At 52.5% G+C, this 26406-nt stretch overlaps 1 protein-coding gene across 4 annotated transcripts; it reads right to left on the reverse strand.

The window, feature by feature from the left end:
• Positions 1-281: 281 nt before the first annotated feature.
• Positions 282-26397, reverse strand: RRP1B (ribosomal RNA processing 1B). 4 transcript variants are annotated; one of them, XM_030835519.2, is made up of 16 exons: positions 26204-26397; positions 19435-19517; positions 17822-17879; positions 16507-16592; positions 16142-16203; positions 15674-15803; positions 14291-14355; positions 13674-13855; positions 11570-11652; positions 10876-10973; positions 9197-9216; positions 8032-8160; positions 6886-7508; positions 5081-5230; positions 3863-3926; positions 282-3038 (listed from the first exon to the last, which is right to left on the reverse strand). In XM_030835519.2, the coding sequence occupies exons 1-16, from the start codon at positions 26331-26333 to the stop codon at positions 2845-2847; spliced, it is 2157 nt and encodes a 718-aa protein (XP_030691379.1). In that variant the 5' UTR covers positions 26334-26397; the 3' UTR covers positions 282-2844. The 4 variants fall into 4 exon arrangements, with proteins under 4 accessions (XP_030691379.1, XP_030691378.1, XP_060153701.1 ...); XM_030835518.2 differs by having other exon boundaries at positions 8032-8163; XM_060297718.1 differs by lacking the exon at positions 17822-17879 and having other exon boundaries at positions 8032-8163; positions 26204-26258.
• Between the last annotated feature and the right edge of the window lie 9 nt (positions 26398-26406).

Consider the following 26406-nt stretch of genomic DNA (forward strand, 5'->3'; position numbering starts at 1 on the left):
GACACCGGCGCCCCCTGCAACCGTCCTCACAGGCCGAGGCCTGAGGAGCAGGTGCTTCAGGCCTGGCAGTGGGGGTGTCCGTGTGCAGCCGCAGGGCGAGCCTCGCCACAAGCCCCCTTGCCGGCTCCGGGCAGGGGACGCACAACAGGACGGGTGCCCAGAGACGCCTGTTCTCAAACACTTACCACTGTCCCCAGCGTCAGCGAACCCCGGCTGCATTATAATAGCTCCCAAAGAGGCGTAGTTTTACGTACGCTGACAGTCAAGATCAAGTACACATCTGAGGGCAAAGACTGACGTTTTATTGGATTTGGCTTTGACGAGCGCTGACAAACCCTGCAGACACGGGTACAAAACGATTGTAAACAAACAGGCCTTGCCAGCAGTCAGGAAAATTCAGAGAAAACGCACACACACCAGTCAAGAGACAGATTCAATTCCACATTCCTTCCAACACCAGCAACTGCTTCCCGATTTTCTTTATGCTTTTCTTTGTGCTTTCAGTTCAGCAAAAGTTAGAAAGGATAATACATTTGCAAAGTGTGATACCAAATTGTACAAAACTGATCAGTCCTATGGGGTAAGAGGCAAGATGATCACTTTACAAAAGACTGTAAGATCACCAGCATTAATTTAAATTATTTCCCTTTTTGGACTTCCAAGTCCCCCTGGCAACTTTAGCTAGGAAAATAACATGCATCCAATAGAAAACTGGTATTGTAAAGACATTTTCCTTATGTGATATATTCTTGGAGTGTATGGAATGAGAATTTTAAAAAACTGTATTTTTTCTTTCTTTGTTGCCAACACTTAGGCGTTAGAAATAAGCCACAGTAAACCTTCTGAGCTTACCCACAAAATGGAGTAAGTCAGGACAGAATCAGAGAAGGAGAGATGGAATCCAAGACACACTGTCACTCCTGGGCTCCGGGCCCCAGGCAGGACGTGTCCAGGACGCCCCACTGGGGCCTCAGGAGCGACAGATGACATATCAGAGCGAGGAAGAAAGCCCCCGCCCTCAACTGCAGGACCAACGAGCCGTTTTTGCCGTTGGTCTCGCTAAGACATCTTAACATCGTTGGATTATACGGCCCATTGGGCTACATGACCCATCCTGAACGCTGAAATAAAAATTGTTAGAAAAATAATCTGGCCAAGGATAACGAAACAATTTTTGTAAAAACAAAAAGTTAAAAACATCTGAGCACTCAAACCTAATCTTTTCACACCATCAGTTTTGGTTTCGATGGATCCTATCGAAGGCAGCACACTACAAACCACGCCACCACCACAAGGTTCCGACTACTTGACAGCACGACGCTGAGCCTTGCTTTGCTCGCGGCCTGATTATGATACAGCTCTGTTAGAGAGCGGGCCAGGAGCAAAGCTCGCACGCCCTCCTTGCTCACCAGGCCCCCGCAGGCCGGCCCACCTGACCTGCAAGTTGTCAGCTGTGGTCTTTGCAGAGGACCCCACCCTGATCACGTGATCGAGGAAACCAAAGTCACATCAGCCCTGCAACCCCAGTGAGGCCGTCACCCCAAGTCGCAGCTGGGACCGCCAAGGCGACGCCGGGGTCCTGTGCTGGGGAGGAGCCAAGGGGGCTGGCTCGGGCTGTGGTGAGAAACTGGGGCTCCTGCACAGGGGGAGGGAGAAGGCCCGAGGCCCCCTGAGCCAAGAGCTGAAACTACGTCCCCCGCAAATTCTGCACCACCTCCTTAGGGCTGTAAACTCCAGACAGAGCCGGGAGGGGCCCCAGGGCCTTCTCTAAGGTTGCGGGGTCTGTGTCCCACCTGCCACTCAGGCTCGAGGGACAGACACAGCTTCCCAAGACAGATCAGTCGCCTCGCCAGCACTGCTCTAAGCTGCACTTCTGTGTTTCCAACTGAAGTCTGAGCGCCGTCCACCCGATTGCTGTAATTAACTAAAATTAGAGCTTTATAAAAATCTGTAAGTGCAAGCTTCGACATTTGAAAAAAGGGAGCTACGAACAAATAAATAAGCAGAGACAATTCTCAAAGGCTGCTTCTTTTGCCTTCTAGCAGGAACCCAAGTTTCAGACACGGCGGCCGCACCTCTGAAGACGTGAGCTGGGACTGGAGATGGGCAAGCTGCTCTTGGGGCCGCCAGCCATGGATGGAGGGTGTCGGCTCACACAGCACGAGGACCCGGGCGCCCAGGGAGGACACCCTAGGCGGGCCCAGAGGTAGGAAGCCAGGGAGGAAACCAGGCCAAGGCAGAGGGAAGGAAGTGTCTGACCCCCAAGGGCAGAGGCTCTTCTCTCCGCCCCAGTGCCCCCAACTCGCAGGGTCAGCCCCGCTGAGCACGCAGTGCGAGCGCGTAGAAAAAGCGCGGTATTGCTGATGTGGTTACAAGTCACCTCTACCCCAAACTGCCAAACACCCCTGAACATGGGAACAAAGCCCTACATGCGTTGAAAAAGAAAAAAGACAGACTGTTAGACCCAAGACCACCAGAAAACCAGCCTCGCTTGGCAGTTCCACACGCGCTGGGCGGGGCTGGCGAGGAACTGAGCCCCGGGATGCCACCGCGCGCATCAGCGCAGGGGCACCGGGCAGCGTGCTCTCAGCCCATGGGCCTCGCCGCCACAGCCGGAGGCCCTGAGGTCACCCACGGCTGGGAACACCCGGGGAGCGGAGAGCTCGAGCACGAACGTCGTCTGCAGCAGCAGCTCAACCCAGATGCCCGTGGCCCCGCGGCTCACCCAGAACCTCGCACACACCACTCATGGGAATTTATAAAACAATAAAAAGGCCCCAATTTTAAACGTTATAATTTATAGAATACTCTGTACAAAAGCAGTCTGTGAAAGGACTGACTACCCTAGAAGAAGTCTATAGCCGTCGGCCTCCTCTTTGGCGTGCCGGTCAGCGGCTTCTTGGTCCCCAGGGGCGTGCTGGCCGGCGAGCTGCTGGGGGTCTTCAGCACTCCGTGGAGGGGTCTCTGCTCAGGGTTGAAGGCCACCCGGGAGGGGCCCGTGGGACTGACCAAGATGCTCTTGTCCGTCTTCTTGAATTCTGCCCCGGATGAAAGCAAGGCCACAGGTTAACAGGGTACGCACGCCTCCCTCTGTCCTGCCGGCAGCGCAGGCTCCCGCAGGCCCCCGAGCTGCGTGCTCACTCCCAGGCAGGGTGGCGCCCTCGCCAGGCCCGCAGAGAGGGCCCGAGAGCCCGGGAGGAAATGGAGTCACCAGTGAGGCTCCTTCCCTCGGATGACTTTCATCCTCCTCGGAAAACGCCCTGAGGCCACCTGCACGGACGTGGGGGGAGCGCCAGGCGGGCCAGGTCGCGTGGGGGGGGTTACGGAACATGGGCACTCGGTGAACCCCCGGTTTGGGTCTGGGATGAACCCCAGGTTTAGACAGTTGAAGGAGCCTTTCCTTCCTGGTGGATTTGTTCCCCCCATTTTCTCCAGCGCTGAAGATGAGAGCTTCACAGGTCCTCTCCAGACAGCCCCTCCCTTCTGCACGCGTGCGTGTGCACGCACACACACACGCACGCGGGCACACATACACGTTTACTTGTGATCCCTAAAAACAGCCAGGACCTAAACTCATTATGTACTTGTAAAAACCTTGGTTTCCTCCTTTGAATGACAAAGCAAGGCCAGTGAATCACACCCGTATGGAAAGCGGTAGGACAAGTGTGCCCCTCTTCCCCCCTCCCCGGGCAGGCAGCCTGCAGACCTTCGCGGAGGCAGGACAGACCGCCAGGTGGCGGGCCAACAGGGCTTCAGAATCAGGGCAGGCAGGCCTGGAAGCCGAGGCCCTCCCGGCCGCCCCGGGAGCAGCCCAGCGACGGGCCCAGGCCCTCCCCGCCCCGCAGAGCGGACACCGACTCACCCGCCGTCGTGTTCCTGTTCAGCCCGAACGTCACCTTCTTGGAGCTGGACGGCGTCCTGTGTGGCTGCAGAAGAAAACGACACCGAAAGGAGCAAAGGACACGGCCCAGCTGCCCCGAGAGCCCACGGTGGCCGCGTCGCAGGCCCAGCACTGGCGGGCCAGCCCCACTCTGCAGTAACCGCCTGTCCCTGGGTTCCCAGGGAGGAGAGCAGAGCAAAATCACGGTGTTTGAAACCTCCCGGGAACAAGAGGAAGCTCACCATTAACTCCATCCACCTCGTCCCAGAGCCCCGCCGTGACCTCGTAAGGGGAGCGATGGGCCCGCTCCTGTCACGGAACCTGACTTCTGGGGGCAACGGACGGGCACTTCCCAACTTCTCGTGCAGGAGGACTCCAAGCGGATTGGATGTTCTAACAATTCATCAAAATTAAGTAACTGCTTCCTATCTGACAAATTCCTAGAAGCGTGCCCACTCTGCATTATGAAGCACTTTATCGAATCCTTCTTAGAATCCCAAATCTGTGTGAATCCCGTAATTCTACTTTATACCATTTTTGCTTTAATATCAACATTTTAAGAGAGGGACTTGGCTTGTGTGAGTCTTGAGTCACTGAACAAATATCCCTAAGATTCCTTAAAAGAAACACAGGCCGCGGCCACCCTGCCAGTTCGAGCGGGTGCCATTTAAATGTGAGCTCGCGGGGGTGTCCGCAGCAGGCCGGCTCAGCCCGCCCGCCACGAGGGCTCCGCCAGGACCTCGGTCTCCTGGAGGTGGACTGGACGCACCCCCAGTGGCCCGGCCTGGGCACCCGGCACGGCTGGCCCTGCCTTCCTGAGCCCTGAAACAGTGACCACCCTCTCCCACCACCGCGACTCGCTCTGACCGCTCCCCTCGTATCCCAGGCAGATCTGTGGACCCAGACTCCCCAGAGCTTCCGTCCCCCCCTTCGCTGCCTAGTCCTGCGACTTCTCGGACAGGGCACCCCAGACCCGCCGACGCGGAACGGTGTCACCGACCACACCTCAAGCTCCCCGCTGAGCCCTCGGGCTGCCCGGGGCCGGAATGGCTGCCTGAACAAGGCTGGCACGCCGCGAGAAGCGGCAGAGGCCAGAAGTGGGGCCCGAGGCCAGCGCGCAGAGCCCCTGTCTGCGCCTCGGGTGGCCGTGGTGGGCCGGGGGGCAGAGGGACAGCGGGCGGCGGGGCGGGGGTCGGGTACCTGCAGCCCGGGGCCTGGCGAGGTGGCGGCCCCGCTGCCCTTGGCCTTCCTGAAGAACAGGGGCTTCGGGGAGGAGGAGGCGTCAAACTTCACGAAGTCCCTCTGGGTCCTCAGCTGCTTCCTCAAAGGGCTGAGCGCGCCACCGCTCCCCTGTGTGTAGAGGGGCGAGACGGGGGTCACACCCCCCCGTGAATGCAGGAAGCGAGCGGACACAAGGCGGGACCCACTTACCAGCTCACCCCAAGCCCCCCGTTTCCTGTTCCAGGTGTGCGAACACCTCGCTTCCTGAGCAGACGCCACACACACACACGAACGCCCGCCTCCCCACGCTGGCACCATGCCAGCGGCCAGAGGTGTACCTTCTCAGCCACGAGAACCATTTTTACCCATCTTGAAACTTATGCCCATGTTCTGAAGATCTCTGCCTTTCAGAGACCATCTACTACGCAGTAATTCACTCTCTCGTTGCTGATCAGACATCACTGCCCACGGAAAGTCTGGCACGGGAGGGAGAGTGTGAGGCTACCAGGTTCTGTGGGTCCGTGACAGGCAGACGGAATGTCCCCTGGATGTTTCACACTGACAACCCCACGGCGGGCCCCGCTCTATTCCTGGGGTCTCAGGGGTCTGGGAAGCCCAAGGCAGCCCACTGGTGGTTTCGGCAAGTCCCTGGTGTGCCTGGCCAGGACCCACGGTGTCGCATACATGGACAAGACACGCCACCCCTTGGGGAGGAACCTCCCCCGACCCTGTGACTCATTTAGCAGCCCCTCCAATCCTCTCCGAGGAGGGCTACCAGGGGCAGAGAAGCGAGACCCGAAGAAGGAAATCCCTCTGATATTCTTAGTGAAGAAAGAGCATCAGTGATAGTGGGTGAAGGGCAGAGGCCGCAGAGCCCAGAGAAGGCGACACAGCTGACACGGCAGTCAGGGAAGGTCTGAGGTGAGAAGAGACTTCCTGAAGCCCAGCTGCGCGCCCTGCTTCCCTGGCTCAGACTGGCTACGGACCCACTTAGGGATCCTGCACTGTGAGGCCCGGAAGCAGCGAGTAACCCAGTCCACACAAGCTCTGTAGACAAGGGCCTTGATGTCATAACTGCTGCAAAGCAGGAGATGCAGATATGCACGCTGGGCAGGGGTCAGCTAGCCTGTTCTGGAAAGGGCCAGGGAGTAAACGATTCCGGCTCTGCAGGCCGTGAGGTCTCTGTCACACTCCTCAGCTGTGCCGCGAGAGGCAGAAGCAGCCAGGTCAGCGTGGGCGCCGCTGGCGGGCCGTGTGCTAGGAAGGCGACGCCTGCCGACCACTGGCACAGACGCACTGCACGTCCAGAGAGGAGGGTGTGAGACGCAGACCTAGAGCCCAGGTCCTTGTCTATAGGTGGCTCTAGAGATCCAAGTGGACAAAAAGTTTTTTCATTGAAAACATCAGTGAGATAAGAGAATTGGGGCTTCTGCCTTTGCCAGGACTGGCCACGAGTTGAAACAGAAAAACGAGATCAGCGTGTGATGGAGACACACACCTGCCTGTTTATCTGCTGGGACTGGCCACAGGGACAGGTCCCCAGACTGAGGCTGGCCCCGCCCTGGCCTCCGCGGAGCCAGAGGGGTGGGGGCTGGGGGGGACGCAGAGGAAGCCACCGAGGGGGTCACTGCTTGCTCCTTGGTAGAGGTTGTCCGGAGCCATGACCGCTCCCTGGGCCCGGGGCTGGCTGTCCCCTGTCCTGCCCATGCATGCGGCTGAGCAGGAACGGCCCTGACACTCCCGCCCGGGAGCCCCAGCCCCCTGCCCTGGCCCGGCCGCCTTACCAGGGCCTGCACGAGCTTGACCCCTCTGTGCTCCGCCCACTTTGACATCTCTTTCACTTTCTTCCTCTTTTTCAAAACAGCAGCTTTCTGAGCAGACAGGTCGTGGAGGTCATGGCCGCCGGACTCTCTCCTCCTTTTCTTCAGCTTCCCGCCCTGGGGCAGGGTGGCAGGGCAGTCCCCTCTGTCTGCTGGGCTCGCTGGAGGGGGCAGGGGCCAGGCCAGCGTGGGCGGGCCGCCGCCGTTGACCAGGAGGGCGCCCAGCTCGCGCGTCCTCTTCAGGACCGGGGTGCCGCCAGCCAGGGCCGCTGCCTCCGGGCTCTCCACCTGGACCCTCAGGCTTCTCTTCCTCAGTCGTCTCCTCCTGCTGTGCACGGAGGCGGGCTCCGAGCTGCTCTGCTCCCGGGGCCAGGACGTGGCCACCGTCCCCAGCTCAGCCGCACTCGCCTCCTGGGCTCTTCCGGGACCGGCCTCCGGCTGCCGGCTGCCATTCTGCTCCGGGCACGTGGCCTCACCACCGGGCCCCAAGTGTTCAGGCCGGAGGTGGTTCTTCTTCTTCTTTTTCCTTTTCCTCTTTGGAACACTGCCTGCGCTCTCCTCTTCCTCGGCAGGAGAGAACTTGGCTCCTAGAGACACAAACCAGTCAGAGAGCACCCCGGTGCCCAGGCCACCTGGCCAGCCTCGTGGGGGAGCGCAGGGCACGTCCCCACGGTCTCCCAACAGGTCCTCCTCTGTGCCCTCGGGCCCCACGAGCTTCCTCACCCAGCCCCACCTCTTCCCTGCCCCGGCTGTGGCCGGAAACCTTCCTAAGCCCTGCTTTGATATAAATGCATCTGAAATAGTATTCCGATTTCTACTAATTTGCAGGCCCAGGCCCAGTAATGAGACAAATGCTCCGAAGGGCAGTGTCCACCCAGCATCCCCCTGTCCCCACCCACTTTCTCCACTAGGAGTCAGTAAATGCCTTTACTTTAGGGAGGCTGCACCGTGGTTCCACAGGAAACAGCAAAACACTCAGACAGACTTTCTGTCTCAGCCCCTCAGAGCGACGGCTTCCGCTCTGCGATGACCCGTGTGGACGGCAAAGGCAGTCCCCGCGCCGCCCCCCTTTCACCCCCGCCCTCACAGACTGCGGTCTTTGCGGCTCACCTTTCCCTCTTTCCATGCCCGTTTTCTCCAGAAGTTTGTTCCCTTTCTTCTTATGCCTCCCTTGACTGAGGCTTTGGTCATCTTCGTCAGCAGAAGCGTCCTCAGCAAAACTGAGGTGTGAGATACTGCCTGCTGGACACCAAAGCCCCTTCTGGTCAGCTTTCTGAGACCAGCACCACTCTGTCCCCAGGGCCTCCGAGCCATGCCCCTCCCCATGTCACGTGGGTAGAGTTTTAACACTGATTTCTGCCATAAGGCCCTCACTACTCCTCCGACCCCAACCCGAAAGCTGGGACACAGGAAGTACAGACTTAAAAACGCTTTGTGGGGTGTTCCCTGGTGGTGCAGTGGCTAAGAATTCGCCTGCCAAAGAAGGCGACACGGGTTCGAGCCCTGGTCCGGGAAGATCCCACGTGCCGCGGAGCAACAAAGCCCGTGCGCCACAACTACTGAGCCTGCGCTCTAGAGCCTGTGAGCCACAACTACTGAGCCCACGTGCCACAACTACTGAAGCCTGCGCTCTGCAACAGGAAGCCACTGCAATGAGAAGCCCGCGCACTGCAACGAAGAGTAGCCCCCGCTCGCCGCAACTAGAGAAAGCTCGTGCGCAGCAACGAAGACCCAACGCAGCCAAAAATAAATAAATAAATAAATAAATAAAAATTTTAAAAAAAGCTCTGTGGATCTCTCAGCTGAGGCAAGGGACTGCAGACCTGGGGTGACACCCTCCACACCTCAGCCAGGTCTGCAAGGCCCTCCAATTCTAAGCTCCCCGTGTGCACGAGGGACGGGGCAGCAGACCATCCACTTGGCTCAAATGTAACCAAGCTCACAGGCAGCAGCTTCCCCTGGGGGACGACTGATCACACAGCAAATGAAAGGGACTCTGAGAGATCAGCTTGTCTTCTTCATGAAGAATCCACCCCGCCCCAGGGGCTCGCGCCCGCGTCTGGCTCTGCGCTGGTCTGGACGGGGGTGGGCGGCGGGCTGGAAAAGGCCCAACGCCGGGTTCCTGCGAGGGCCTCTGCTCAGCTGAGCAGGCTCATTTCTCATGCTTTCAATTCATGTCTCTCAGTCCTGTTTTTCAATATTTGGCACAACCGCCCTCTGTGGGGTCCACGCTTATTAAGAACATCACCGATTATAATCTTCTCATTTTCCTCACCTTCAGAAAGATCTTGGAATCTGAAACAGAAAACAAGAAAGCTTCCTAGAGAAACCCTGTCTTTCTGTCTCCTGTAAACATATGCACTAACCTTTTAAAATATAAGTCTTTCCTTAAAACAAAATCTTTATTGAGATATAATTCACATACTAAACAATTCACCCATTTAAAGTGTACAGCTGAATGTTTTATTATCAATATATTTTTATTGAAGTATAGTTGATTGGCAACGTTACTAATTTCTGCTACACAGCAAAGTTATTCAATTATACACACATATACATTCTTTTCTTGCATTCTTTACCGCTACAGTTTATAATACGATGTTGAGTACAGTTCCCTGTGCTATACAGCAGGACCCTGTTGTTTTCCATTTTACATACAGAAGCTTAGAGGGTAAAGCAATATTGGGGGTTTGTTAACTCAGCTTCCTTCTTTCCTAGAAGGGGAGGTGGAAGAGGAAGGTGGTGTGAGGCAAGGGCGAGAAACAAAGGACAAAACTCCCTCAAGTGTCATCATATCATCAACGACACGAGGATCTAAAGACGTGTCTTGGCACATCCAAATGAAATGGAGAAATTAAAATCTTCTTCTTGTTTCTTAAGGCTGAAAAAGCTTACATCTCTACTGACATTGCATTCTCTGCTTTGTTCCCAAGTGGAGACAGCCTAGCCGTGTTTTGCTCTACACGACTAATGTATTAGAACAAAAAGAAGTGTGAGCCCTGTGCCGTGAGGGCCGTGTGCCGTGAGGGGGCGAGTGCTGTGAGAGGCCGTGTGTATGTGTGTGTGTGTGGGGGGGGCGTGTGCTGTGAGGGGCGTGTGCTGTGAGGGGGCAGGTGCTGTGAGGGGCCGTGTGTGTGTGTGTGTGGGGCGTGTGCCGTGAGGGGGCAAATGCTGTGAGAGGCCGTGTGTGTGTGTGTGGGGGGGGGCGTGTGCTGTGAGGGGGTGAGTGCTGTGAGGGGCGTGTGCTGTGAGGTGGCAGGTGCTGTGAGGAGGTGTGTGCGTGGGGGGGCGCGTGGGCTGCACGGCAGCGCTGGGCAGCAGACAGGCCCGCGTCCAGCTGCGTCTAGCAGCTGGGAGCCCGGGCCATCGGTCGCCTCCCCGTGCCCCAGCTAACTCATCTGTAAGTGGGGCAGTGACAGAAGCCGCCCTGTGGTGCCCTCCTGAACATGAAATGATTTATGTGCAGCGCTCAGAACAGGGCCGGCTCACAGTGTGCGATCAAGTTCAGCTGCTGCCTGTCGTGAGTCACAAGCCCCGGGGCTGCGCAGTGAATTACCTGAATGGTGGTGATGGTGTCACGACCACACTTCTGGCAGACAAAGTGGGAGCTGGGGGCGGGGAGGGGGGGAATAGCTGAACCACTACCCCAACCACACTGCAATTTCTTGATTAGCAGACGTTACACGCTCTCCACAGGCTTCCTGCTACATCATCACGGAACAGCTAAGAGGTGGGTTTAGCTGCCTCTGCAGAATGAACTTGAGGGGCAGGGGAGCGGCTGTTTTTACAGAACCTTTCAGTTTATGTGTGGGTACTGCAAGACTATGAGTAATAATATTATAGGACCGAGAAAAAAGGGAAGCATGGTGACAGCTCATCTCATGGCAAGAAACAAAAGGGCCGGACTTGAACACGAACGACGATCAGGTGAAACCTTCTTCCCCGATCACTTACTTTTTGATTAGCTTGGAGAGACGTTTCCTGTTGAAGGGAGGGATGTTCTTCCTGTTGGTTATTTCCAGGAGTCGGTCGGCAACTGCCTTATAGTCAAACTACGTGAGAAGAAAAGTTAAACATCAGCCCAAAGCACAGCGCTGCCTGTCTTGGAAATCACATCGACCAGAGACAGGAAAGCCAGAGCTCGGGGCCCTGGAAGCATCCCGGACAGGACGGTGCACACGGCACGCCTCAGACCTGCCAGCCAGAAGCTAAGCGCTGCCCTTGAAAACCTCCTTCTATCTGTTCTCAGAAGAAGCTGGTCTGTATTTGTTCTGTTTCTTCTTTCTGAAAATTCGGCTGGGTGTGCTATGCTGTTCTGTAAACTGAATCTAGATGTTCCATTTGTACTTGGTATCGTAGTAAGCCTCCTTTATTTGAAAAGTACCACTGGGCTCCCTTTGTTGGACGGAACAGAGCAGATCTTAGTAATTCAGGCCAAAACGAAGACTGACATCTTTCAAATTGCCGTCATACTTAAATCTCTTTGTCTCCAATAAGCTCATTACAAGAAAGGCACCAGTGACTGAGGGATTAAAGAAAACCTTACGCATTAGGCATGTGGTTTAATCAGCTCTGACCCTAATTCCCCAGCAGCCAGGCGGCTCCACAGCAAACCCATATTCTACAAAAAGCAACACCTGCTACCAACCTGGAGAAGCAGCCCGGTGTCCTCCACGCCTCCGCCACCGCCCCGTCTGCCTTCCTCAGCGACTCCCTCTTTTCTGCCCAGTGCTATCAAGGAACACATCCACAGACACAACTCAAATACATGGCCATGGCTACCCCTCAAAGGAGCCACCCACCATCCAATTAGGTGCCTCTTAGTGAAAAACAACATTTCTTTTTCTTTTCTTTAAAAAAAAAAAATTTATTTATTTATTTGGCTGCGCCAGGTCGTAGCTGAGGCCCTTGGGATCTAGCTCCCCGACCAGGGATGGAATCTGGGGCCCCTGCACTGGGAGCTCGGAGCCTTGTCCACTGGACCACCAGGGAAGTCCCCAAAAGAACATTTCTTTACAGACAAAACCCTGCAAGTACATTTATAAAATCTCCCAAAGATGTTTTGGATTTTTAGTCCTGGGACATTGAAAAAACAAAAAACAAAAAACACCTGGGAGAAATCACACATTTTGCCTTTTAATTACCTCGTAGACAAAACCCCACTGTGGAGTGCAGTGGAGGTGGACAGGAAACCTGTGGGCCGGGGCTCAGGCCAGTGGGAGCGGGGCAGACAGGGTCTGTCCCTAGTCTCAGGAAAGCTGAGGCCGTGGTGAACGCTCTACAGTAGCGCACTGACTCTCGGGGCCGCCTCAGGAAACACAACAGGCTGATGTTGACGTGACTCTGGCATTTAGGAAATAATCCGAAGAGCATTACAGCTCATGGAGAAGCAGGTAGAAATTACCATTGGAATCACACAAGCTCTCAGAGGTGCCCCGTCTCTGGAATCCTACCAGCTCCTGAGCGGTGTGGCCTCAGGGCAGAGCCCGGAGAAGACTTGGCGGGCCCCACAAGCATCTGGTGAAGAACCTGGGGGGGATCTTGGGAAGCGCTCCGGGAGGAGGGGGAACGGCTCTAGTTCAGACACAGACGTGGCGGAAGGAGAGGGCCAGGGCCAAGTCAAAACGCGCTCAAGGCCATTCAGCGAGTTGTCACTCGTGCTGAGCTCACAATCAGGACATCTTTTCTTTTCTTTTTCAAAGATTTGTCTTTTCCTGACTAAACAACATATAATCATTGAAGAAAACTTAGAAAAAACAGACCAAAGTACAAAGACAATAGAAATCACCCACAATTTTGCCACGCAGGGCTAGCTCTTACCGCCTTGGTGTACATCCTTCCAGACACATACGTACGCGTTTATGTGCATATGTCTAAATGTACAAATCAGGCACCTTCTACACAGAGTTTTTTGGTCCTGCTATAAAAATTTTTTTAAAATTATATTTTCTCTATTAGTTTTTGAAAACTTTCCTTTTCAGTGGCTCTAGAACATTTCAAAAGCGTGGGTACAACCTGAACTAGCCCTTTACCTGACACCGTGGCACCAAGATGCTGAAAACCAGCGTGAGTTCTGATGAGGCTGCATTTTAAATGCCCCACGCAATTCCCACGGATACAAACAGCACTGAGAACAGGGTCCATCCACAGTGGTTATTTATACACCCGAAGAAAAAGAACCCTGGAGGAACTCGGAGACAGAAAGGTGAGCTGCAGGACAAGCATGCGTTCCCAATGCAACAGTAAATCAGGTCTCCCGTCAGGGACCCTCTTACAGACACAAGGCCACATTAAGATTTTTAAACACATCAGAAAAGCCGAGGGAACTCCCTGGCAGTCAGGTGGTTAAGACTGGCTAAGACTCAGTGGTTTCACTGCCGAGGGCCTGGGTCCAATCCTGTTCGGGGAACGAAGATCCCACAAGCCTTGCTACGCAGCCAAAAAAAAAAAAAAAAAAAAAAAGCTGAAACAACAAAAACACACAAAACCCAAAGCAACGAAAATGACAAAACCCTCGAAGAAAGCCCTGCGACCCTGGGAACTGCAGAACTGTGCACGAGCCCCAGTGTAACCAGGGGCCCTGGACCCGAGTGTCTAAACACAGCCCTACTTCCTTTCTCAGGTGGGGGCCAAGGCAGAGGCACCTCTGATGAATTCCAGAGTGTGGTCAGTGAGCTGGCAACAAATGTATTAAAAAGTGTTCCTCTGAGTGAACCTTACCTAAGAAAGACTCTTCAAGTAAATTCTGTTACCTGTTTTCTTTCTACTGATTGCTTTTCTCCACGTCATCTCATTTCCAGACGTCTCTTCCTCAGAGAGGTCACTGTCACCCACTTTGGTTTTCTGTTCCTCGACCGTCTCTTCAGGTGCAAAAGGAGACTGATCTACAATGACTTCAAAAACACCCCTAGCTATAGTCTGTACCAGAGTCTGGCTGAGGGCGGAAGCACAGCAGAGAGAGTGTGGTTAACAGTCGGCCTGGACTTGGTTCCCTAAAGGAGCACAGAGGGCCGGGAGGTGGAGGAAGTCACCACACACCCCGTCCAGCCCCCCGGGGACCCGCTGGGCCCAGCGGCCAGCACCCGCGTTTCTAACCACACCCCCGTGCCAAGCAGCTGCAGCCGCCAGGGGCCAGCTCGGCGCCATGTGCCAGGCGGAGGGACCGGGGGTGGGAGGAAGCCCGGGCGATGGGAGGGCGAGGTTCCTGGAGCCGCTGGGGGCCCAGCCACGACTCAGAGCTTCCTTCCAACGCCGCGCAGCTGTTCTTAGCTTTGCAGGGCCTGTGCGCCATGCTTCACCTACAATTTTACCACCACCTCCCATGACGAAGCACCAACCGAAGCAGTAAAGTCACACGCGGACTACTTACTCCTTAGTCTTGGCGGCCACCTTGCAGAATGGGTCAATAAACTTGAGGTTCTGATCGGCCAGCAGCTGTAATTTAGAAAGAGGAAAAACAATGAGGGGGAAAAAGAGCCTTTCTCCTTTCTGATGTGTCCTCGAGAAAGGAACCATTCACGTTTCTCACACAGCCTGCATCAGACCAACACGTATCTCACAACACCCGAAACACACTCCGCTGAAGGTCATGGCCGCCATCCAGCCCGCTGGGCATCTCGGCGCAGTGACCAGAGAAGACTGCCCCTCCCAGCATTCCCAACACATACTCCTTCCTCCACAGAGAAGTCCTACTCAGACACTCCCAGACACTAAGGTGAAGGAATTAAAAATCAAATGTTCACCGCAGAACCCTCGTGGAAGAAGAGAGTAAACCCCTGCTCCTAATCCCAATTCAGATCGTCACCGGCGTGCTGAAAACTGTGTATTTCCTTTCTCGCCCTTTGTCTGTTCACAGACGAATATATACTTAAAAAGCCACCCACGTGCCCAGCTCTGTCTGTGGCCTCCTTTCCCTACTGCTTTTTATTTTTATTTTTTGGCTGCACCTCATGGCTTGCGGGACCTTAGCTCCCCGACCAGGGATGGAACCCGTGCCCCCTGCAGTTGGAGACGCCAAGTCCTAACCACTGGACCACCAGGGAAGTCTCCCTACTGACTTTCTAAAAATAATTAATTAACTAATTTATTTTTGGCTGCGTTGGGTCTTTGTTGCTGTGCGCGGACTTTCTCTAGTTGTGGTGAGCGGGGGCTGCTCTTCGTTGCGGTGCGCAGGCTTCTCATCGTGGTGGCTTCTCTTGTTGTGGAGCACGGGCTCTAGGGGCGCGGGCTTCAGTACTTGTGGCTCGCAGGCTCTAGAGCGCAGGCTCAGCAGTTGTGGTGCACGAGCTTAGTTGTTCCGCGGCATGTGGGATCTTCCCAGAGCAGGGCTCGAACCCGTGTCCCCTGCATTGGCAGGCGGATCCTTAACCACTGCGCCACCAGGGAAGTCCCCCCTCAATGCTTTTTAAAAACTCGACATCACAAGCATTTCCTCATGTTACACAATCCTTCGCTGGACTGCATAAGCTGTTCTCAGTTCTGTTGTATAGACTGCCGTGCACACCCTCACTGCATAAATCTTTATCCACATGACCCATCACCTGCTTATGGTACATTCCTAGATGCGCGAAAGAACTACGTCAGAAGAAAGGCTGACCCACCCGCGCTGCTACTGTGGCTGGTAACCCTGAGCGCCAGCCAACAGCATTTCCACCCCCAGCTCACAGAACATTCAGGGCAGGGCCAAGGCCCTGCCTGTTCGGGGCAGCTGTGGCCACGGTACACTGCCACAGGGCGTCTGCCCACTTCTTACCTCTTTCCCTCCCACCTTGGACAGTTCATCCAGATAGATATCGATGAAGTGGAATTTCACTCCGTTCGGAGACTGGCTCTCAGGATGCAGGATCTCCTTCATCAAGACATCCAGGAAAAGCTTGATTCGGCTACAGGAAGCAACACACACGGTTCTGTTAACCCCAGCTGCCAACATCCTCTCCTCCGCCAGAGAAATCGGCAACGCTCTCGTGCCCCCCTGCTTAACAAGCAGTGCGAGGCGGAAAAGGTTTGACGACCACTGAAACAAGTATAAGATGCTAACTGCCACGTGTGCTCAGATCTGCTGGATTTGAAGTTCTTCACGCGTAAGGATGTTTTGCTCTTGGTACGCAGAGTGGAAGGCATGGACCAGGCAATTCAAACTTGTTAATTGAAAGACCTGAAACCACACTATTGCCTTCAAAGTTTTAAGGCCCCCAAACGCTAACCCGTATAGTTTACCAACCTTTCTTCCCAGCCGTTTCGCTTCAGAACTTCAAAGGACTGCCTCAGGACCAGACGGATCAGCTACAGAGACAGACAACTCTCGTTACAAAGAAAGGGAAAGTGAGAAATACTCATCAGCTGAGCAGGATGACGGGTAGAGCCTGCATCCCCAAAGTGAAAAAGCTTCCGCAATAATCATATTTAGCTTCTAGAACAAAAAGATGGTAACTAAGGATGCCCAAACAAAACAGACGGCTCTGAGCGCATCTTCCAATGTGCTCTGCTGCTCGCCTTACCGTGCACTGCACCAACCAACCCTGGCACGGTCCGCCAGCTGCCGCCCGCCCCCGGCCCCGAGTACAGGGGCTGTGGCCCTGCCCTCACCATGTGGTACTTGTCCAGACGCAGCCCGTCGATGTCTGGCCACTCCCGGTTCACGGTTTGCCAGAAGGTCTGGATGAACAGGTGCTCTGCAGTGAACAAGAGGCTCTGAACGCTTGCTTTACAGGGTACCATGCTACCACACAGCAAGAAAGTAACGAAGGGAGACAGACTAGGATTGTTTATTCAGTCTTCTCAAGAATTCTTGGGCAGCTAGAACATCTGGTCAGTAACTAAGTACGCGCAATAACTTCTTTTACATTTACATAAAAGCTTATTTTAGTAACAGGAAGGCTGGCAATATCTTAATGTTCAACTCGAGTGCTGTCTGGAGAGTGTTTCATTATCCACTGCCAAGCCACGTTTCTGCTAAAAATCGAAAGATTTCCTGAGCCACAGCTATGGCCCTTTTCAAAGCCCATCTCTGCCTAACAGTCAATCCAAAGCCATTAATTCTGATGAACACTTGGGGGATCCACGTAGAAACTCGGCTTTTTTTTTTTCATGTTCAGTGTCAGCTGGGTGAGGTCTAACAAAACATTCTAGTTTTCTCTTCTGAGCCATGAAATTGGCACGTTTTCACCCCAAAATAAGTTGTTTTTTTGGCTTTACTTCTTTTTGCACAACTCTCTCCTGATATATGAAAAGCTACGGTATACTCCATGTGTAGAGTTCTGGTCCTTACGAGGTCAGCTGAGACCCTGCTAAACTCCAGAGAACCACCGAGGGTTAATAAGGCCAGTGGATGGCTGTGTTCTGAGGAGGGCTGAGCAAAAGAAGCGGATTCTGCTTCCTCTTCCTCTGTAACTTATCAAAGCCTGAATGTCTCAGAATAATTAATTCCTCCCTTTGTTTACTCTTTTGGGTCAAGAGGGGTTACTCTACAGCTTGTTACCCGTGATGACCTTAAATGGCTCTAGTCTTAAGGGGGATAAGCCATCCTCTACACCCCGAGGTTACTGCAAACACCAGCATGTTCACACACAGCCTCTAAGAGTGCTAAAGTAACTCAGGATTTGGAAACTCTGGAGGACTGCTATTTCTTAAAATATTTTTTTGAAATTTCTGAGATGCCAAATGTGGTGTCCCACAGGACACCTCCTCCGTCACCCTCTCAGTGTGTTTAACAGTTTCCCCATGGGACGGTTTGTCGCCTGACATTTACACGCTAGCAGCCCAGGTTCGCGTGAAGCTAGCCCATTGGAAAACGGAAACTTTGAAGGAAGGAGAAGAAACAGTATTGACTAGATTTCTTAGGCAAGTTACCAAATCTGATGAACAAGGAAGTGTTGAAAGTCATGAAAACATCAGGACTTACGAGCCTCTGAGCTGTTAACAACATGGATGAGTTGGGATATAGTGTTCGCTAGCTCCTCCTGCAAAGGCGGGGTTGGGGAGAAACATCGGGGTTATTACGCGGTACCACTGAGACGACAGCATCGCGGCCTGAGGGGGGGGGGCGTCTCTAGCTCCTGTTCTCAATGTCACTTCCACTAAGAAGAGTGTATCTGGATATCTGGATTTCATCAAATGTGAAATTCCCAATTTCGACGGACCGCTGTGCCAACTCAGCATGCCCTTGAGAACTGTCTAAGCCGCACGCTTACATAAGTCACCTCCAGCTATGCGCTCAAATGACCTACAGAAGAAACACACTGGCTGTCAGCAAGTCCTGGCTGTCAAAATACAACTTGAATTGAGATTCCATCCAAACCCCCAAGTAATGGAAACACAGGTGCCAACGAGGGGGAGTGGCCGGCAGGCAGACACCGGGACTGTCACTCCACGAGGCTCCGTGTGGAACCAGGAAGTCCCCTCGTTGGCTTGCTCAGAGACAGGCTGCAAAGGCAGCGTGGTGGGAAAGGTTAAGGGCATCCAATGCCACGGGAAGAGCCCGTCCTGCTGAGCCACACAAGCTCGCTGGGGAGAATTTGGTGTCTCGGTCTATGAAGAAACCTGCCTTGAGGAGTGTCAACAAAATAACTGTTTATGAGTTACAGAAGGAAAGAACAATCCCTGTCGATACTACCTGGACTCAAGTCTTTCTTACGCATTTTAAATGAACTCCCAGATTTGCAAGCGATATTCCCTTTTATCTGTTTTCATCTGTTTTCTTCCTCCACTAAAGCTGTTGGTTACTGTTACTTTGAATGTAACTTAAAAATATTTTGCTCTGCTATCCTACTCAAAACATGTTCAGTGGCATAAAGGCAATAAATCAAAGTGAGTCATTACACAGCTTAGGGGAAGTGGCAAAGCTGCACGGTAAAACCCAGCCGAGTAAAACCCACCCACGACGTGTCAGGGGCTGCGAAGAGCGTCTCCTAAGGCTGACCCTCTACGGCTACAAAGGCAGGCCTGCGTCTACACGTCAGAACAGAGCTCGTAAAGAGCTAAACCATCTTCTTTGATGGTTTTGGTGGCGGGGCTCGGTGTGCTCGGCAGACAGGGGTCCAGGTGAGCACGCGCACCAGGGACAAGTCTCCACTGCCTTTGCGGGTGAGGCCATCAGACCTGGGGCCGCTGCTCACTCTACAAAGACCCTGCCCCCAGCATGGGGGCCGCCCAGTCCCGGGCACCCGCTTAGCTGTGGCAGAGGTGGGCCTGGAGCCGGGGTAGCTCACACGATCTTAGACTAGTGCCATGCTGTTTTTGACCGCAAATAATAAAAGATATAACAGAAACTTTAAAATAAGTAATGTAAATAAAACCTACCGTGGAACCTATGAAACTGTGACAGAGAAATAATAAATCTAATTTATGTGTCTTCTTTGCTCTTTGAAGCATCCCTTTCTGTATGGACAAGAGGTCAGAAAGTGATCCCTTGAAGCAATGGTTTTCAGTTTGTTTCCGTACATTAGGGATGGATACAGCATAAAATGGGCAGGTCTCTTATCCACCTGTCATATGACAAAGGGAGCTGTAGGTTACCTGTAGAAGGGGTTCATCCTGCACCCACAGGCAATAGAAGAGCCCTTTCCATATTTTTAGAAGTTCTTCTTGGCTGAAACCTCCTAGAGGGTAAAACAGCATAAAAATCTTATTTTAGAGTCCAAACATTTCCTTTCTAAGTTTAGAACTGCCACGTAAGCCGTGAAAATAATACTGCATACGTTTTCATTCTTTCACTTGCAAATGTCTTTTTAAATCTGAAGCATACATTTTCTTGCTGTTACAAAACAAACACACATAAATTAGGCAGTTTTATCAGCTATGGGGCAGGGCGGTAGTGGTGGCGTGTTCTTATTATCTGAGGAAAGAAGCAAATGTCATCACAACAAAACATTAACTAATTCAGTGGTCATTTACGAGTTCCCCCAAGTGGCCCACTGCCTAAAACTAGCACCTCACCCTGCACACTGGTCTTGCAAAGCAAAATTGCAAATCCTACAAAAGATGAGGGATTTGCTGAAGTCCCGTACAACCAGCCCAAGGAAACTGGCAAAGCTTTGGGATATTTTTGCAAAGATGACCCTTTTAAGGATCGTACGTTCGGCTGTACCTGGATCTCCCTCTCTCCTGGCTACAGTTTTCATTTACTGGGCAAGCGTAGTCTTGTTTTAAGTGGCATCACCCTGGTCAGCCTCGTTCTCACTCATTATTCAAGACCCCCACCTCTGCCTGAACAGCCTATGACCAAGCCACACGTTGCACACAGACTTCTGTCTCCTGGGTGGACCCCAGGTGTCAGGGAACAATTGCTGAGTAACATAAGAACCCACAAAATCAGGTAAGTGTACACCCTTGCAGTTTCCAAGCCTATGGAGAACAAACAGAATCCTCAAGCCTGATGCCTGTTACAAATGGCCATTATTAACATTTCACTAGAAGGTACTAGGAAGAATCTTGTGGAGCAGCAAAGGATAAACTAGGTGAACGTAAACAGGTATGTATTTGGAATCGATGCGATTTCGATACTCCAAAGCATAATTAAGTTAAAAGTGACAGAGATCCCTTGCGATAGAACGAGGTTTATTTATTTTGTTCAGAGTATGCTTTAGAGCTTTGTAGGTATTGATTTCCAAGTCACTAAAGACCTTTCTCATACCAACAGTTTCATTATAGTGCGTTTGATTCTTTGTGATGGGCTCTCACTTCACCAGAAACTACAGTAACGTTGGTTTACTAAAGTGCCTTTCCTTTAGGGGTCGGGCAAACGATGTGCCAACTGGTTTCCTCCCCGTCTTGTAATAAATAAGCCACAGCTGACTGCACAGCTACAGCCTAAGTGATGAGTTCCACCAGCGCACAGCCAACTGCAGCCACGACCGTAGTAACTGCATAGTCACCTTGTTTACAACCAATCGTGTTAAGACTAAGGAATTAGTGGATCTGGGCAAGGATCATCGATGGCTGCTAAAACATTAGGTGAAAAAATACCGAGGAGCGTTACAATGGATGAATCAGACCAACAACACCCAAGCCCATTAGATGTCCCGCGTGATGCAATACGAAGAACACAGCATCACTTGTTAAGTATTCTCTCAAAAACGAAAAAGCTAATCTATACCACTTCAAATCTTAACTATTAATACCAGTTTGCAGGAAATACAGGGGTCAGAGGAACATGTCAAATGAGACCATGGGATGCAGCCAGCAAAACCCCAGGTGTCGGAAACTCTATAGGACAAATGAGCCGGTTCCTCCAATGAATAAACTGCAAGGGAGAAAAGGTGGATAAGCCTGCTGGAATTTCAGATCAAACCCAATGGGTGGGTCTTGTCTGGATTCTGATTTGTCATAAAGAATCTATGGAATGATGGGAAAAACTCAACAGATAAGGTATGATAATGGTGCTGTGGTTAGGTTAGAAGGGTCCCTATCTTAGAGATACACACTGAGGTGTCAGGAGATGAAATGAGATGCTGGGGATTTGCTTCCCAAGAATCTCGTGGGAAGGAGGAAGTGGGCCGATTAGACAACCCGGCCAGGTAATTAATAAATACTGAAGCAAAGTACCGATATTTGAAAGTATGTACTTGAAATATTCCTTAATTAAAAGAAGAAAAAAAGAACTGCATGAGATTATCAAAATGTTATCACGGGCTGTTTTCTTTCTTCTTTTTACTGTTTAGAAAACTCATCATAATGAAACTGGAAAAGCACGACCACTGATGAAACAGGACTTAAATGACACCAGTTCCTGCGTGAGGCTTGGGACTGGGCATCCTTGTTTTTGCCAAGCAGCTACACGGTCTCCCCCTCCAGGGCTGCCCCCCTTCAAGGCAGGGCTGGGCAGGGCTCACCTACGTGGCGGCAAGCAGCCAGCTGGGCTTATGCCAGAGCAGCAGGAATCCCCTTGCCCACGGGGCTAGCGCGAGAATGGGCTGGTCATCCCACTGCTGGTCTTGTTCAGGCCTTAGGAAAGACTCTTGATCTCTCCCGGAAGACTTGCAGAGAAGGCACGGTTTGGACCCTGCCACACGGCTGGGAGCCTGTCTGAGGATGGAAGCATCGGGGGCAGCAGAGTTGTCTGCAGAGAAGCTGGGCTCTGGTACCATCAGTGGAGCGCCTGCATAAAGCTATGCTTTGGTTTTTTTCCCCTGAAAACTAGTGTGGCTTGGATATTCTGTCAAGTTCCAACTGAAAAAGAGTCCTAACCAATAAGAACATTTATGGCAAAAAAGTCATATACTATATCAGAGTACACAGCTGAAAATGGCTTATTCACTGCTTCCCAAACCCAGTCCCCCCCCCCAAGGGATCACTGCTCTCTGCCTGGTGGCATCTTTCCTGTGTGTGTTTACACAACACTCATGTGTGATACAGAAACGCACAGGTGTGTGTGCTGCAGCTCAGAAGCCTCTTCACTTAAAAAGAGCACAGTGTGTACTCATCTCCGGATGGCTTCTCTAAGGGCAGCAGCACGTCAAACCACCTCTAGGTGATCATGTGAGGCGCTCAAGCATCGCTGGATAACCCACACCTGTACCAGGCAAAGGTGTGCTAGGATGCACTACAGAGGCCTTTGTGAGGGAAAACGGCAGATTTCGACAAAGTAACAGGTGAGAGCAGATCCTGGCCAGCGGGCGGGAAAGGGGCTTGGACGTGAAAGCGTACTCTGACTTTCATCCTACGTGGAGCAACGAAGTACAGCGGAAATGAAGCACTGGGTAGGCCCTGGTCCGCTCCTTCCCGGCTGTCCCTCCCAGAAAGGCCTTGAGCCTCCTGTTCGTCACCTGTGACACGTGTCAGGTTCATGCTTAGGGTCAAAACTAAGTGTACAAACGGGAAGCACGTTGTAAGAGCAAAGCACTACGCGGTGGGCGGGTATCACTGTGATCGTCCCAGGTTCTCTACCCATAGCCTAGTACAGCGCACCTCCCTTAAAAAACACCTGTTTCCAACGTTATATATATATATATATATAAATCCCTCATTTTCACCCAGGAATTTAACTGGTAAAAACAAGGTACCAATCTTTGAAGCATGCAAAGCAAAACAGAGAAATGCTCATCATCTAATTTCCTTCAAGACCCTGAAGATGAAGTACGACATATCTGAAGCAGTTCTGTCCCACAATTGCTTTTGGATTTGTCTTTTTTTCTTGGGGGCTGAGTTTCTTAAACTTAATACAACTAAGTTTCTAACAATTATATAGGTTTAGTTGCTTCAGAATGAATGAGGTGAACATGAAAGTGAGACGTGGATACAGCAAGTCCAACAGCTCCTCTCATCACGAATCAGCCCAGGAGGCAGCTTAGCTGGTAACACGTGACCCCACACCTGTGTGGAAACAGCCACAGCTCCCCGTTTCTCTAACTACTGAGTTGAGAGACCCCAACCCTGCCAGTATGAAGAAACACTTGTTTCCCCCATTACTGCCGTTGGCTCTAAGACACCATCAATTATAAGGTGTACTGTTATCTTACATGCTGCCAGGAGAAAGCAGGAACGCAAACGAAACTGTCACAAGGTTGATTTTAAAATTTATCCCAATTTTGGATGTTAAATGCTTAAAGCTGCAGAATGGATAAAAGAGGCAGAGATGCTTGTCTGTTCTGTTCACTGCTACACTCCCAGTGCCAAGAGTAGTGCACGAAATAGTAATAGCACAGAGGAGGCGCTCCACACGTTTGCTGAATATATGAACGGATAAACAGGGACGAAATGAGCCCTTGTGAATAAAACCATGGTTATTCTACAACTGTGAGTGATCAACAGGAACACTTAAAGTAGCAGAGCAACACTGAGTTGCTTTAAGTTCTACAAAGATTTTCAATTTGTTTTGGAAATCACGAAGCTCTCTATGTTGCTAACAGACAGCAAGAGTAAAATTTCAGACTGCCTTTACTATGCCGAAGACGACACAGAAAACTTGGGTCTGTCAGTGAGATTCGCTGTCAGGCCAAGTTATTTCCAAACTTGTGTTTCTATTCTGACGAGCACAGCTGTGGCAGATAGTTTTATTGAATGTCTAGACATTCACTTTGCAGTTACTTTTTGGAAGGCCCGCTACATTCCCTGCAGTGTGGGCGTGGTGGTGAAAAGGAGTACAGGACAAGTAACTCAGGTGGAATGGCGCTAACCAGACCGGACCCCGGGCACTGGTACATACCCCCGGCCTCCTCCCCCAGCATCACCTTGGCATTTCGGACCCTGAGCCTGTTCACCAAAGGGGTTTGAGCACCAGGCTCTGTCTGGCTGCCTCAGCCCGAATGTACTGCATCTGGTCCCTCTTCTGTTCCTGTACACAGGAAGGCCCTCGTATGTCTGGATGTGCGCCCACTTCCGGCTAGGAAAACAGACGGAGGCTTACAGTGTTTTGGGGGGAGAATGGCACATCTACTGATAATACGAAACAGCGTAGCTAAGCGCCACAACAGAGACATACTGGATATCTCCAAATCCCAGAGGAGCAGGGTGAGGTGATAGGTAAGGAATTTAGGGGCAAGCGATGCTGAACTGAAAGCTAGGAGTGGATCAAGGCTGGGAACCTTTTCTGAGTGACCAGGAGAAGCGAAGGTAGAGGTGCTAAATGGTGTGCTGTACACCAGGAATCAGTGTGGGGCAGTCACACAGGGGCTGAGGTGGGGAGAAAGAGGACAGATCACGGTCCGCAGACCTGGAATTCCAGGAAGGTGCTGATGTGATCCAGCTGTTTTAGGAAGATGAGCCCAGGCTGGTTTGTGGAGCATGGCTTCGAGGGGGGCACAAATGGAGTTGTTAGATCAGCCAGGAAGTAAGCAAGTGCATAAGTCTAGATGAGATGGAGGGGCCTTCAGTCAGGGCAGAGTAATTCAGGAGAGGAGACAGGGAAGACCAAAGGACAGTGGATGCAGGGTGCAGGGAGAGGATGAGGAAAAGTAGTCCAGGCCACGCACGTGTCCAGCTAGAGTCTGAGTGGAGGATGGAAACTGGCAACCAAAATAAAAGAGCACGAGAGACTTCCCCGGCAGTCCAGTGGTTAAGACTCCGCCTTCCAGTGCAGGGGGCGTGGGTTTGATCCCCGGTCAGGGAACTAAGATTCCGCATGCCAAAAATTAAAAAGACCACGGGCAGCAGACAAGCACCAGAAGAGAAGGTTTTGGAGGGAAGAAAATGAGTCACTTTTGGGCATTCTGAGTTTGAGGACGTGCAGGTGGAGACGTCAGGTGAGTAGGGCATATCTGAGCTGAAAACAGCAAAGGTCTGGGATAGAAGGTTAAGGTTAGGAACCTCTAGCATACATGGGATAAGAACAACTTAAATCTGTCGGGGAGACCCCTAACAGAATCGAAGTCAGAAAGCTTGGGTTCATTCCTCTTTCCAGCAGACTTCCCATGAAACTGTATTTTCTTTTTCCTAGGTAGTCTTTCGTGATTTCTTGTCAAAATAAAACAAACTAAGGATGTCAGTACAGGGATAAATGATATCAATTCTTTCGAATAGACTCAAAGTATTAATACTAGCAATAAACAAATCAGACTTTATCTTAGTGCAATAAAAACCTCCGCTGCGTACAGTAGTTCATGCCTTCAAGGGTTTACAGATCAGGTAACAAAATCCGTCAATGGCTCCCCACTGAAGTTAAAATCCAAACCACAAAAGCCCCGTGTGACCTGGCCACTGCCTACTTTTCCAACTTCATCTGTTAACACCCTCACCCTCTCTTACTGACCTTCCAGCTCTTCCCTGTCGCCTCCTCTCAGACCTGTTGAACGCCACCCCGAGAGTCCTGTGGAACAGCCTGTATAGAGGAGCTCTCTCTTTCCTTGGTTTTCGTTTTCTTTACCTCACTTATACGAGCTCTGTTTCAGTTATCTATTCCTCCCTGGGTTTCCCGGGACAATTTCCTCGAGGGTAGGGTTTCTATCTTCTCTCCTGTAACCCCAGCACCTAAAGGTGTTGGTCAAGTGAGGACGTAACTCAATGAAGAGCGCACCAGAAGCAAGCAGGAGAATCCACTGATCCAACATGGGATCGGACAGAACGGGTCTAATTCTCAGCTTCCCCACTCGCTGTGACTTTCGGCAGACCACCTAACCCTGTCGGCCGCAGTCCCTCAACCGTAGAACCGGACGAGACCCGGCAGGAAGCGGACACAGAAGCACATGCAGGAGTGCGAATCGGTGCCGCACGCCCCCCCCGCTCCGCCGGCGGCTCCCCCGGCCCGGCCCCCCTCCCCGCACGGCCCGGCCCCCCTCCCCGCACGCCCCCGGCCCAGCCGGGGCTCCCCAGCCCCCGCCGCCATGTGCGCGGCGGACCGCCGGGCGCCCACCTGTCTCCCTCTGCGTCTTCACGCTGATATACTGGCGCAGCTTCTTCACCGCCCGATCCCGGATGCCCTTCTCGTGGGACGCCAGGCGCTGAGCGAACTGGATCTCGGCCGGCTGCATGGCGGGGGCCATCGCACCCGCTGGAGCATCCCCGGCCGCAGCCCGCCGCCGCCGAGCGCCAGCCGCCGTGCTGCCCGGGCCGCGA

Source organism: Globicephala melas, chromosome 4 (assembly GCF_963455315.2).
Source record: "Globicephala melas chromosome 4, mGloMel1.2, whole genome shotgun sequence".
NCBI classification, from domain to species: domain Eukaryota; kingdom Metazoa; phylum Chordata; class Mammalia; order Artiodactyla; family Delphinidae; genus Globicephala; species Globicephala melas.

Coding starts and splice junctions, on each gene's coding strand:
- RRP1B (XM_030835518.2), bottom strand. CDS start 26,333: ATGGCCCCCGCCATGCAGCCGGCCGAGATCCAGTTCGCTCAGCGCCTG. Junction 9,217..10,875: donor CTCTCCAAGCTAATCAAAAA/GTAAGTGATCGG, acceptor TTTCTGTTTCAG/ATTCCAAGATCTTTCTGAAG. Junction 3,039..3,862: donor GAACAGGAACACGACGGCGG/GTGAGTCGGTGT, acceptor CATCCGGGGCAG/AATTCAAGAAGACGGACAAG.